The sequence below is a fragment of the Haemaphysalis longicornis genome, unplaced genomic scaffold (assembly GCF_048455015.1).
Source record: "Haemaphysalis longicornis isolate Haplotype H1 unplaced genomic scaffold, Haemaphysalis longicornis Haplotype H1 scaffold_8, whole genome shotgun sequence".
NCBI lineage: Eukaryota > Metazoa > Arthropoda > Arachnida > Ixodida > Ixodidae > Haemaphysalis > Haemaphysalis longicornis.
This window is the reverse complement of record NW_027526445.1, coordinates 70,726,724-70,741,441: the sequence shown is the minus strand read 5'-3', so window position 1 is coordinate 70,741,441 and position 14,718 is coordinate 70,726,724. Positions and strand designations below refer to the sequence as shown.

General features: G+C 46.8%; 1 protein-coding gene across 1 annotated transcript in view; it reads left to right on the top strand.

The window, feature by feature from the left end:
- LOC144149690 (scoloptoxin SSD14-like) overlaps window positions 1-10,236 on the top strand; it is a 45,918-nt gene extending 35,682 nt beyond the window's left edge. Inside the window, exons 5-7 of the mRNA XM_077681342.1 lie at window positions 1,474-1,670; window positions 8,981-9,097; window positions 9,927-10,236. Of these exons, the coding sequence (XP_077537468.1) occupies window positions 1,474-1,670; window positions 8,981-8,987 (204 nt within the window). The 3' untranslated portion in view covers window positions 8,988-9,097; window positions 9,927-10,236. The remainder of the gene's footprint in view (window positions 1-1,473; window positions 1,671-8,980; window positions 9,098-9,926) is intronic.
- The last annotated feature ends 4,482 nt before the right edge of the window (window positions 10,237-14,718 follow it).

Sequence of the window (14,718 nt, the reverse complement as noted above, 5' to 3'; positions counted from 1 at the left end):
ACGTTCATCTGTGCACGTCACACTGCGGACTGCTTCTTCGACGTTTGTGTTTAATTCTAGTCTTTTGTAGTGCAGGATATCGCTAGCTCGCTGCGTTCAGAAAAGCTTTGCTTCGTTCTTGGCTACGTGGAAATATTCTGTTTCCTCCGTGTGCTGCACATCGCAGCGCGAAAAAATAAATTTTTGTACGCTGGACCACGCTCTTTTGTCTCCCTTCGTAACATTGAATTTTTTTGTTGCGTGTGATAAAATCAGTTTTATTGTTCTTTTTTCACTTCCTGTTTTAGCAAGTATTGCAAAGCGTGGATGCAGAAAGACACATGGTGCAACATATATATCTTCGTGTTTTGATCCTTCGCGTTTCTGCAGCGTTTTTAGATGTTCTCAAGTATGTACCCACTCATCGAAAGGACAATACTATCGGGCTATCTCTTTTATCGTTCTGTGCATACCAGAGCAATCGACGGATTCATTAAGCGTAGTCTGAACGACGCGTACTTGGTTTCTCTCAGTTTTTTTATTGTATTATCGATAGGCCCGCAGCAGTCCGTGACTACACAGCTACCGTATATGTGGTAATTACAACTTTGCTTTAAGAAAAGAAGCAAAATAGATTTAAAAATCCGTAAACACGACGGCGCAGCGCTTGTTCCAGAGCACACAGAAGCCGTTGCCGTTCGCGGCCGAAGTCTACGGTAATTTACTTCGAAAAATAAAACCCCATTGAAGGCAGGTGATATACACAATGACTGGAATATTCATCGCTAACTACTACGAAAAAAAAAACACACTTAATCAGCGCGCAGACACCAAAAGCAGCAAGCGTTTGCACGTCAAGAGCTGGCCAATACGCCGCACGCGCGGCGGCTGGATGACCTTCGTGCGGCGGTGGCGCCTGTAGTGGCGCGCGCGGTCCCTATATGAAACGAGCGCCGAAGTTTCGTGACCAGTAAAGCATTGAAGGACTCTGGTAACAGCAACGTCAATTAAAGGCAACGGAGATGGCTGGAGTAGAGGGCCAGTTTTTGATTACGCATGATAAGAAATGAGGCTCAAGAAAATAACTTCTGATAAGTACTCAGAAACACGCATCTTGGATACCATGGATTCGTCACCCAAAAACAACGATGGGTGGAGTAGGATATGTTGTCTGTAGATTTGTGGAAAGTGTTTGTGTCGCGTTGTCTGGTGCCCTACACTGACTTGGAATTGAAATTATGGATAGGTGCTCGCCACACCTGCTGCACAGGGATATTGAAGAGACAGTGAACAGGGGAGAACGTGCTGCATGCGTTGGACGAATGCGCAATCTAGACAAGAAATATTGCTATCTAAACGTAACAGCGGTTTTCGGTATTGCCTTAATGCTTCTCAAGGCGCTGAACTGGGTCCACAATAGTGAATTCGCGTTATGGCACCATGCAAAGCGGCTTGCGTTGGAAGGACGCAATGTTCCTGGCGTATTCATTGCAGTCTGTGAAGAAAGCGCTGGACCGGCTACTCAATCCAGAAGCCGCCAGTGCGGCGCGAAAGAAGATTACGGACAAGCCGCACAACAGGGCCTACTACGGGCCTGAGGGCGATCCCCGAGCTGACCACGGAACAGGAATAGTCTCCATCGTGGCCCCCGACGGTGATGCGATCAGCATTGCCAGCACGCTTAACACAGAGTGAGCGCTCAAGAAATTATTCTGCCTCGCTTTCGGGTTCAGCCATGGCTGATTTTGATTCCTCTTTAAGATAGTCTTTCTCGGGCTGCATACACCCGGAAATCTTGGTCTGTCTGTCTGCCCCTCGATTCAGTCACCTGGGCAAGAGTTATAATTCTAGAAGGAGGAGTTTATGCACGCAAAACACTTCCAAACCACTAAAACTGGCACCATGCTTTGTACCTGTCAACATTCTTTAGCAAAAGGGAATCGTTAAGCACATTTTAGGCAATGAATAAATCAATTTATTACAACTGGTACTAGGCAGGGTTCCTTTTTAAATGAAAAATGCATGCGAGCATGATTTTGTCCATAGCACATAAGAAATATGCGTTGAAAACAAGGCGTTGAAAACAATATTGAACAATGCGTTGAAAAAAATTTCAGACCGCATTGCGCTATTCCAAGTTATCAATAACAAAAGGTTCCAACCGATGGCGCAAGAGCCATGGAAAGCGGGAAAATTGAATTGAGCAAACCTTCGCCGTGTTTATCTTGGGAGGAGTGAGACGAGAGGGGTGGAAGTGTGATGGACTACTGAGATAATGAGAGAAGGGATATTTTGCGTGTCCGGGGCAACACAAGTCTATCGTCTTCGATGACATTAGCAGCAAAGTGAGGGGTACACAGCCAATTTTGTTTTACGGGCGAAGCATGAAATGGTAAACCACACGGAACTTTTCTGGATTCCTAGTCTAGTTGCTGCTTCTGTGGTTTCGGATTCGAATAGACCCGCCGGTTAGCTTTATAGTTGGAAACAGCTGTGTACATTCGAATGCGGTTCAAACAACTCTCGTTGGGAGGGGGGGGGGTGCTGTTTTACCTATTTTTAACAGCGCGTCAAGTCTTTGCAATGAACACTCGTACGTATCCATCTGATGTGTCAGTTTGGCTCGCGGAAATGCGTGTTTAAATATATCTTGCGGTAAGAAAAACTTAAAACGAAGAACTTCCTGACATTTACAGCGCGTCGATTGGTAATAACTTAGTTCTGCTAGTCATTAAAACTTTGTACGTAGGCAAACATTTCCTTGATAACGCTTTGGATTTCGACTGTAGCGGGGATTCCAACGGCGCGGGGTTGACGTTCTTGGGGGGACGCTATTTCCTTGAAGGCAGCAAACCTTTCGCTCTGCCATTATAAATCTACAGCCATTTGTGTTTTTACAAAGCTAGGTCGTTAATGGGGAATTGCAGTAGGGGGAACGCATAATCGAGAATACGTACAAGTCTGCAAACGCATGAAAAAGCGGGCAAAATACCGTGTGAGTGGTTGGCGCTTGTGTGCCTTTGCATGTGTATTGTCACCATCTCCGCTGCTTCTCCTTGGAATTCGTGCTTCCGCGATGTACCCCAACCTAGTGGGGCTGCACGTAGCTTTGGGCTGTTGGGAAATCAACCACTCTGGAAAATATTGATGGGCTTATCGGGATTACCTGGTTGATCCGGCGTACACTTGGCCAGTTCATATTAACGAATGCCCGTAGCATATGGTAGAAACCCAGTGTCTGCTGTTATGTGCATGCGCTCGTGCAGGTTCGGGGCCCATCTTCGTTCCCCAAGCACGGGGCTGTGGTTCAACAATGAAATGAACGACTTCTCGACGTCATTTGGCCTCGACGTTTGGAATCTGATTCCCAGTTCCAACAACTACATCAGACGGGGACGCAGGGCGCGGTCGTCGCTCTGCCCTCTCATCCTGGTGGACGCCTTAGGAGATGTCGTGTTCGCTGCAAGCGCCACGGGTGGACCTGCCTCAATTTCTGCGTTAGCCGAGGCGCGTGCGTTTGCAGAGAGATGCCGACCACCTTTTAATTGTGTCACTTGGCGAGTGTAAAAACGGGCAGCTTCTTATTTTGCACGTTTAAATTCGCCCTGCGATTCACCCATTTCTAGACGAAGAAAAGCGGGAAAGCATGGGGTGGCGGATTTCGTATATGGTTGACACGTTTGCAGAAGCGCATTGGCAATGCACGGCTTTTGGTAAAATTTCTCATTCCGCTTTCCACCCCCGGCTGCGTCATTTTGCAACAGGGATGCTGCCACCCTTCCCCCAACGAAAGCATTGTTGTGCTTTTTGCCTAGCGTTTCATCACTGATGGGTTCGTTCGTTTTTCGGTCCTTTATGGTACTCACCGACCAGCGCAACCCATGAAACCATAAAACCCCTCGTCTGTGGCGCCATGTTTAAGAACATGTTACGTATTCAACTACGTGTCAATCGATCTCTCTGCTGACGTGGAAATATCGTAGTTTACGTGCGACTTGGAACTCCGAAGTAAACTAGAGGGACACCTAGCAGTTCTTATGGGTTGTGAATGCAAAGAAAGAGCGACCTTTGAACGCCATTGAATGCTCTTCAAGTTTTCAAGTTTGTCCTTGGGGCATTCTGAGGTGCATGACGTTGACGGCCATCTTTCGGTAATGCCGCAGTGTTGTTGCAAATATTGCAAATCGTGTTTGGAGCTCCCGCGCAAATATCACGTGGTTCGCATGAGCCGCACAACGCGGAAGACGCCGACGGACCGATGTACGTGCATTAAGCAGCACGTGCTCGGATTCTTTGGCGCGGCCTAGGAATACTGCCCTCCACTCACACTTTCGCCATACTTTCATCCTCCGCTTTGCTGAGGGCTTATATTATGTTGCCTCTTCCTTCACTTTGTTATCTCGTATCGCGCCGCCTTGGCATACTGCCATCCGTTTCACACTTCTGCCACAATTTGCTCCTCTATTTTTCTTCGGTCTTCGAATCTCCCTTCGTTAGCTCAGTTACGAGGCCACCGACGCCGTCGAACCGCACTAGCGGGCGCTTAAGCGCGTGGGATTCTACATTTCACACACTAGTTATTTTCCACCCCGCAGCCATCCGCGCTCAGCAAACATGCCTTGCGAGCGCCGGCTGCTGACGGGTCCGTTGTTTGCGGAGACAGACAAAGGCAGGAGGCGGCGAGGGCAAAACATCAATGGCAGCATTTATTGCAAAGTGCAAATCAAATACACTGCATACAGACTGATCGTAGGCCACAACAGTAACGTTGGGAGCGAAGCATTAAACAACGCTAGACATCGAGATGGTTCGACTCACCGATAGAGCAGAACAGCGGAGACTGCACCCGCGTGCGAGCGCGGGGGCAGTCTCCGACCTCGCCAGGACGCGTCCTTTTGTGGCGCGTCCCCCAGGTCCTGATCAGCGCGCCGAAACGTCCGCGCGCTACTGCATCCCCAAGGCAAGAGAGTGTCCACTCGTCATGCGACAACCCACCAGACCTCGCCTTTTGGTGGCGCTAGTGGTGAGGAAGAACTGGTTCTCGGGTAAGGCATAGGGGAAAAAGGGTCAACGCCTCCACCCTGGCGACAACGAACCCTCCGGTCGCTGTCGCCCTCCCGTATGGTTACCGTCGCGTGAACGAGGCACGTTTTGCAACGCCGGCCGAGATGGGAAGCTAGCCAGAAAGGGGTTCGCGTCAAAGTCGCGATCCCCATAAGCGCTGCACGCTAAACCTACGGTTTTTTTATTGGCTTGATGAAATTATACGCGCGAATTTGTAACTGTGAAGGTACTACTAAAATGTTCGAATTTGTGTTTTTTGTCTTTTTGAAGTTTCTGTTCACTTTATGTCTCACGATTGTAAACAAATTTGTAGAACTCGTGCAGTTTTCCCGCTCATGGCTGTCCTTTCAACAGTGTAGTTATTTAGCGAATGTAAATGAAAATTTGCCTTGTGCTGAGTTTCAAGTCTCGCACGTTGCGCAACTAAGTTCATGAGCCATGGATACTATCCCGTAGAAATGCATGGGGGGTAAGATTTGACAACGAATTGCACAAAAAATAATCAGAATCCTGGAAGCTATTGCAGTGTTTTCTTCTTCACATTGGCTTCTTGCTTTATGCCAAATATCACTTTCCTGAAGTGGTTTTGCTAGGTTCCTGAGAGGTCGGAATTTTGAGCGAGAAAGCTGGGTGTGATTTGCAATCCTGCCGTTTCGCAACATTATGTGCTATGCGCATGCCTTCTTTGTTCCTCGCACTTTCATTGCTTTTCCGCAACGTCTGCTGCTAAGGTTGGCATAGCGTCAGTCAAGCAACTGCCTTCATCCGTGCCTGTCAAGGCAATGATTTTTACGGTGTCTTCAATGAACTTGTAAAGAACCAAAAAATACCCGTTGCACAATTTAACTATAATGCTTTGGAATTCCCTAGGGTAAAAGGAGTGCTTTTATGTACTAGCATTTTCTACTTGCACGTTCGTCCGTCTTATTGGTTCAAGAAATGCTTAGACGTAGCCGATGCATGTATACCTGTGTAGTAGTAGTCATGTCCAGTCTTCAGTAGTAAGTAATTACTAGTAGCGCGTTAACAGTAAACGAATTACTTTTCTTAGTAGCTTGCAACTGTATCTGGTTACTTTTAAGTTAGAGAAAATTTTAACTCTATACTATTGCTCGTTTGCACAGTAACTATAACAGGATATCCCATTGCAGTTGCTGCATTTTTATGAAAAATTATTCAACAGCAACACTCGTGAAAGCTTGCGCTCTCAATATCGCGCTTTGCCTTTTCCTGACATCGTTCTTTTCCACATCCTGTTCACCCTTCGTTTTTCCACACCAAGGCTGCCCTCGTAGTTTAGGGAAGGAGATCTCATCTCCCTTGCAGGAAGCAGAGGTCGGTGTTTATGGTGATTCCTTAAAACTTTTCTTTCGTCTTGAGTCGACGGGAAGCAAGCAAGAAAAAAGCTGTGGACCAAGCTGGCTCATTCTTGTAAAGAAAGACCACCGCAGAGGGGCCCACAGAGATGGCGTATCCATGGTGACAAGACGTGTGCATCTACACAAAGTTGGTGCACCAAAATCAGGCGTACACGATTGCTGGTGTTGGCCTTGAGTGTGCCCCCTTTTAGGTTCCCGTCGTTTTGGGCATTACCCCGCGCAATTTTGACTACCTCAATCCCCTCGCACGCTTCATTTCTAAGAAAAGATCTACCATTTGGTTTTTGATCTATTACTCAGTTTTATACAGTAACTGAAAAGTAACGTAGCCACTTTTTCACAGTTACTGCAGCAAAGAACATTTGAAAACTCTCAAACTGTAACTAACTTTTTCGGTTTGGGTATCTGTACGCAACCGTAACACTTACTTTTTACTGGTAACGTGCCCGTTACTGGTAGGGTCAAACAGGCTGGCGTTATTAGGCAGCCGGTGACCATTTTTGCGCTATTCAGTGAACACACGCCTCGTGTGGCAAGGGGCCCCTGGTGGTATTTCGCATATTCTTCTTAGAAGGTTCCCGTTGCAACCTGGGCCACCGATTAGTTCTAGACAACTGCAGCGTTAACGATCTTATTCTTATCAGGTTTTGTATATCTCCGTCATGGATGTGGTCATCTTACAGCAAGTCGGCATCGGTGTAAGCTTCAGCGTTTTTGTCTTCCTTATTGGCGGGGAAATATGCAAGCTATGGTGAAGTATCTTCTGTTTTTTGGACTTTGTACCTTGAAGACGGTGGAAGTTGTGTAGAAAAAAAACCACAGTCACACCTCGTGAATTCAAATGCACGGCATAACGTACGCATCACTTGGTTATCTCTGGTATTCCTTGCTGTCATCTTTAGTGTCTGAGTCACTTATTTCATCACTTGGCTGGAAGCCCAACATTCTCACTCAGTTGTACTGGCCTGCGACAACATCAGCCCCGTCATGTGCACGCGTCCGGTTCACCAACTTCTGTTTGGCTCTGGAGTCAACAAACACGCTTTCGCAACTCAAGAAGCGATACCCACCCACTGCGACGTCATTAGAAAAGCTTGGGTGCATTCGTAGTTTTCGGATATGCGGTAAAGGCACTTACGCACGTACCCATGAAAAATTATAAAAGACAGGTTAGGCAGTGCTACAGGCAAAGAGGACTACGCGTTGGACGAATTCGTGAAAGTTTATCGTTGAAAATCAGCTCGAAAAAACACGACACAAAAGAACTGTCCTGTCTGTTTCTCGTTCTTTTGTTCCGTGGTTTTTCGCGCTGATCTTCAATAACAAAGTGTCATAGCAACTTATAATGCAACCCTGACGCACCGCTCACAGAACAATTTAGTTTACTAGCTTCCGTGATGTATCGGCCGAGAAAAATAGGTTTCACGAGCGAGCAACCTTTGAAAACTGAGTGCATATTTGCAAACAAAGTGTGTGGCGACAAACCAATTCAACGGGTGGCCGACTAAAGAAGAATGGTCTATGTATACGGCATTGAAAGGGACGGTGTAGTGGCAGGCAATAAATGTAGTTCTAGCACGAAGGAAAATTTTGTCGCCCACAGAAGACCACTCTTAATGAGCAAAGGCACGGTATGTAGGTGTACAGCAGAATAATGGGCAGCGAGAAAGCTGGTGCAAACACTGACTCTGGGCGTTGCGATGGTGTGTTGAGTCTATCAGGGTCACGCATTTCACACGCTACAGTGGCATCTTCACATGGTTCCGGGGGCGGAGGTTGACAGAATCGGTGATGGAAAGAGTCCGAGCTCGTAGCGGAGAGATTGCTTCTCTTAGAACCCGTGCATCCGAAGTTTGCTCAAAAAGAATTAGTTCTGACGAGTGTAATCTGGGCATGACCCGATGGCTTGGTGGTATATTCGGTAATGCTTATTTAAAAGGTGTCACAGCGCAGGAAGATTTCCTGTGTTCCTTTTTGGACCTAGTGTTAATGTTGAGCAACCCCTTTAAAGGAAAATGGCGCTTAGAGACGTCCCTGCATAGCTGATCACATACTCGAAATGGTCGGCGTGACAAGAGACCAACGTGCATCCACTGAGGCGCACTTCATGACGCCTTCATTGTCGCAAAGATGTGAGGCATAGACGACAGTTCGAGTAGTTTTGGTATGAGAAATTAGAGCTGTGCACGAGCCATAGATTTGAGCCCGGGCCCGGTGCTTACTGCAGTTCCGGCTCCGCCCGACAAAGAGGACCATCGAGCCTTCCCGGTCCGGCCCGAGACAATAACCCCACAACCCGGGTCACCCATTCACAAAGCATATCTCGTAGGGGCCTATCACGGGCCGGGTGAAATGTCAGTCGGAAGGCCTGAACCCGACTCGTGGGCTGGGCTGGGCCGGGCCCGGGCTTTCGGGCAGGCCAAAGCCCGTGCACACATCTATAAGAAATGGGTGCGTTTGTGTCGGTGTGTGTGCCAGGACGCGTAAGCTAAAAGGCCAGCAAAATTTGTCCAGTATAGTTCGATGTAACGTTCGTTGTTTACGCGCTTGTTTTGCAGATTCTGATACGCAGTCAATGGATGAACTACACTGTCAAAGAAGCCATCGATGCTGGTCGCCTGCACAACCAACTTTATCCCGAGAACGAGGTCTTGCATGAGAAGCATACATATGATGTGAGTCCCGCTTTAGCTCTTGAAAAAAGGAAAGGACTCAGGTAACAACTAGACAAGAGCTGTTCCTTTGACAAATTAAACTGTGGATACATCATTGTTAGCCCATGTACGGAAGTTTGTTTGCGTGGAATATGTCGCGGTCCGTGTTAGAATGTATTGTGGATTGACATAATATCATGTCTTATAGCACGCAGGCACTGGCTACAAGCCAGAAATGGCGTGACACTAAAAAAACAGTGGGAATTATTGGCCCCCTGGGCATCTAAAGAAGAGATAACTAAGAGTGTTAGGGGGAAAGTCTTGGGGTGACCAGAATTTACGCATTGACATTGCGATTGGTCGGCTGCCTGTCTAGGTTAGGGATAAAATCTTCGCATTGTTCCTCCATTTAATCCCATTACAGTGTAGGCCAGGGTCTATGCAGATTGAAGCAGAACTGCTGTAATTTTCAGAAAAAAAGTTGTGTAGCGAATTAACAAGGGTGGAGAGGAACTTGACGGATCATGATTTTTTTGCTATTGACGCCTGTGGCACACAAGTATTTACCTAGTTCGCCCTTACAAACAGCCGCAGTTCGAATGATTTCGATCGAAAACCTTCAGCCGTAATAGTGAGGAACCTTACCCGCTGTCGTAGGATACCAGGCGCGCTTTAAGAGTTACAAGAAATGTAATTCATTGCCAACCTGTTACACACAAATCGGACCCCATGACAACTGCTTACAAGAATCGTCAAGTGATCCCCGAACATGCAGAGGATGGGCCTTGGACGCCTTTCCAGTACACTTCTGCGTAAAATGTAACTGCATGTTCTCTCCAATTCCTCCCAGGACGTGGTGGCTGGCCTGAAGAATCGCGGCCACGTTCTCAGGCAGATCTCCTGGCCCGAATACACCGTCGCGATCCAGCGGAACGCCGACGGCATCTACACGGCCTGCCACGACTACAGGAACTTGGCGACCGGCTCTTCGCACGGAGGGAAATTATATTAGGGACATTCTAACGTGTTTATAAGCCACTGCAATCGGACGTGCCTTCATCTTTTGCCCTTTTCCACTTTTCCGCGAAATATACTGTTCATCGCGCCTGATAAGCGTCATGAGTAGCCTTTATACGTGGAGGCGAATATATGCGCCACTGTACCGTAGTTTGGTTTCCATTACAGCCCGGACCGCTGGCTCCTCTGGGTGTGCTTCGATCAAACTCATCGCGCGGGAAACCAGTCAATCGAGTTATGATTTCGAATCACGGCGTATTCTCTGCCGCTCAATGCTATCTTCAATTTTGGTGATACCTTATATGAAAGGGAATAAAATTTGGTTAGTTTCCTCTTGTATATAGAGTAAACGCATCGTAACGCCCTTATCGCGTAAAGGTTAGAAATTAGGGGTACCTGTAAAAACGTTGAAAAGATGCTGTGGTACTAAATGGCGGTGTACGATACTAAACAATTTTATAATCAGACCGCTTATTCAGCACTGTAACGAGAAACAAAACAACAACAATAACAACAAAAAAAACGTTAGAGCAAATCCACTCAGCGTGGAAGTAGTCGAGTTCAGAGCAGTGATTCGTCAATGGGGCTGTGGCTGTGGCGGCCTTTCTTTACGACTTTCTTGTGACTGTAGCGGCCTTTTTTTACGACAGGGCGCCACAGCCCCTGAAACCGCCTATAAAAAGACACTGGAATAGAGTTTTTATTCATTTGGGCAATTCATGCGTTAATGCATAACTTTTGTCCTTATTTTATGTTATTCGTGTACTTATTTGCGGCCTAGCAACGACAGCCTTCTTGGCAAAGGCGTAGGACAAAGATCACCCTCGAACACTTTGAATATGAGTAGCTTGTTCCTGTGCGGCCGAATGATATTGACATCGGCTTCGTAACGCGAATGACCCAGGTTAGACCACGACTTGGGGAAGCGGGGATCTTTTAGAAGCGCCTGTGTGGATGCGTGACGCCGCCTTAAAGGGCCCATGAAGACAAAAGACAAGTTTGGTTCATTCAAGAGATTGCCTAGTTAGAATCACACTGATAGCACATTTAGCGTAAACCTCGCTCAAATAAGCCCTATAATTATGAAAAGAAAAGGAATGGCCATGCGACCCACTAGCTCATTTCCCGCACCAGAACCTATGATGTCGTACCAGCCAGCTCTGCGATTGGCGGAGGCCGGCAAAAGAAAACGCAAATTAGACAGACCTTGTAAGCTTGCCGAACGAGCTATTTGCGGTTAGATTTAGAGCACGTACTTTTTAAAGCAGTGAGAATGGGGGGACAAACAGTGGAATTTACGAAAGCACACGTAAACATAGTACTGATGCGTACTGCTGTTGGTACTGCGCGCACTATGCTTGGTTTAGCTGCACAGGACTTCGCGGCTTTGGGGTTGCTTCAGACGACACTGGCCGATTGACGCAAGTAATGGTGTCTTACGTGACCATATTTGTCGAGCGAGCGCTATGTCACACGAAACGATTATTTTCTCTCTGTGAAAAAAACAAGGCGGGTTTAAATGCGATCAGAAACAAACCAAAGGCAGAAAATCGCTTGATGATGATGATTGGTGATGATGATAAGCGGCTTCCTTTTTATAGTGGGGTGACGGTCACAGCGGCTTTAGTCGTAACGCCACTCCACAATCACCTCATCAAAAATACATAAGATAAACAATAAAAAAAAACACGTTTATGAAATTTTTGTGCTAGTCGGACTTCTTTGTTCGCATGTCTTCTCAGCTTATCTACTCTTTTTCCCACCAACACTCTAAGCTCTACTGCTGTCTTTTACTCTAACCTCTTTTACTAACCTCTACTGCTGTCCAATTCTCATTTCTGTTAACCTGAAAGCCAAGGGCTACCAGTAACTGGATGGCTCCCTGACTGAGGACTGGACGGTTACTTTTGCACTCCGTTACAATATGTCGCATGGTTTCTGGCTCCCTGCCGCAGCCTGCGCACAGTTCTTCCTGCACCGGCTCGCGGATAAGCGGTTTTCTCCGCATGCAGCCCACCCGGGTTACAAAACGCAATGCACTGCCTTTGGTATTATAGATGTTTCCCCTTGTGATCTACTGCGTCCCGATCCTGCAGATAATAAAGGACCTCCTCGCGTCCATCCTCTTTTTTCAGGTCGTTGTTTCCGATTCTTTCACTTCATTTTTTATTGCCTTGGTCGTCTCTCCTGCCCTTGCAGGCTACATATACTTTATCCTGAGCCTTGTGGCTCTTTTCCTCCACTGCGTGTCCACTCTTTTTATGCAAAGATACCGTAACATTTTGGCCGCCCATCTCTGGTGATCAATATTTGCAAGTCGTTCTTCAAAACATATTTTGCTCTGTGCTTCTCTCACTTCAAAGGAGGCCCATTCCATGTTTCGCTGCACTGCCTCATTTGTTGTTTTAGTGTGTGCTCCTAATGCCAATGGGTCTATCGCCCTCTCATTTATTTCCAGCCCTGATTGAATCTCTGATCTGACACACACTACTGCGTTTGAAAAGGTTGATTGCTGGTACAATTACACCCTTGCCGATTCCTCTCACTACTTCATATTTGTTAAATCCCCCAGTGCTCTATGTTCTATGATACAGGCGCTTCTTTTGCCTTTCATTCTTGAATGCTCCTCCTTAGGTTTTAGATACGCTCGACCTTCGTTTATCCATATGCCCAGATATAATTACCCGTTACCCGCGGTATTGCTGCTTGTTGAACGAATACCGATTCGTTACGGGCGTTGTCATTAAAAACTAGAACTCCCGACTTTGCGGTGCTAAACTCTTAACCCAGTTTAGTGGCTTCTTCCCCGCATATATCTCTGACCTGCTGCAAACATTGTTCGCTGTCTTCTGGTAGTACTATGCCATCAGCATATATCAGTCCCGGGATCTGTTGTTCCACTTCCTCTCCTTTGCGGCTATAGCACAGAGTAAAACCTATTTAACTGCCTTCAAGCTCCACACTTGCCATGCACAGCATGAACAGAAATTGCGACAGAGGACAACCTTGCTTTAAACCTCTATTTGTGAATACCGGTTGCGTGGACTTCTGGTCCTCCCAGGAAATTTGCACCTCGCTGTCATTGTAAATTCCCTGCCACAGCTGTATAAAGTCCTGGCCTAATCCCTCCCTCTCAAGTATGCTCCATAGAAGTTCTCTATCCACATTGTCGTAGGAAGTATGCTCCATAGAAGTTCTCTATCTACATTGTCGTAGGCTCCCTTTATATTGAGAAATGCTATCCATACTGGTCGCTTCTGAGCCAGTGACACCTCTATGCATCGGGTTAGAAGCAAGAAATAGTCCTCTAAGTGCCTGTCTCGTCTGAATCCATTTCTTAATTCTCCCAGGATGCTGGTCCCCTCTATCCACGCCTGTAGTTCCGCTTTTATGGCTTGCATTGCCAGTCTATATGCCACTGAGGTAGCTGTAATAGGCCTGTACGAATTGGCATCAGGCCGATCTCCTTTACCTTTGTATATCATCTTGATCCCGCCCTTACGCCAATTGTGCGGTACTTGCTTAGTTATATCCCTTTTTTGATTGCTCGAATCAGTTGTGCCTTCCTTTTGGGCACAGTAGGTTGACCAGCCGTATAGGAATTTCATCCATCCTTGTTGCCGCATTAACTGGGAAATTTTCTTCGGCTTGTTTCCAGTTTATATTCTCCAACTTTAGCACTCTATCTGTACGCACCTCAGTTGCCGCACTCTCTAAAGTCCTCTCTCCGTTCTTCTGAACGTCTCTTGTACCGTTGAGCGTATGTGAATTGCCGCCTCTTCCCCTTTTAATACTTGGCCTTCACCGTTTATGACATGACGTTGTACTCCTTCTGTCTTTTTTCTTAGTTCCTTTACATGGTCCCAAACCTTTCTCGGTGCGTCTTAATCTTTTGCCGGTATATTCGAGATCTATCGCTCACTTTCTGGTTTAAGTTTTCGCTGTACAAGTTTTTGTACTTCCAGCTTCTTTAGGCGGCACCAATACCACTTCAATGTTAAAAAAGACGATAGTCTTTATTGGGCTACTCAAACCCAGAAAGTTTTGTGTGTCTGTATGTCTGTCTGCCTGTCTATCTATCTATCTGCCTGCCGGTGACTCGTATCAGCCACCCGGCCAAAAGAAAACGGATAGTATGAAGCGTATCGAAATATTGGCACAGCCCAGGCAACACAGGACTGTTCGGCGTAACTCAAGCCGGTCTACTATAGCGTAGCCGTTTTTCAGCTCCGTCAGGGAAGTGGTCTCCGTGGGCAGGATGAAACCTGGGTTCTCGGATTCCATACCGCAATGGCTAAACCGCTGATCCTGCGAACTAGCTTGACGAGAAACCACAGGCTTCACCTATGTAAGGCCAAAGTCACCTGTAACGATAAATGCCGGTGTTAGAGGTACAGCTTTCCCGCTAATCGCAATTATTTCACAAATGGCTACTTCAGGTTCGTTCAGTGTCACGCGAAAAATTTTCGCACACACAATGCTGTGGGCGAAAGCTTGCCAAAAGCAAGTTTAGGACAATGCTCTTCCAGGCTACAGAGCCAGGGAAACTATATCAGTGAAATGTACGGGCAGTAACTCTTGACAATAAATTACACAACAGCGATTTAGATTTAGCAAAGTGTGTT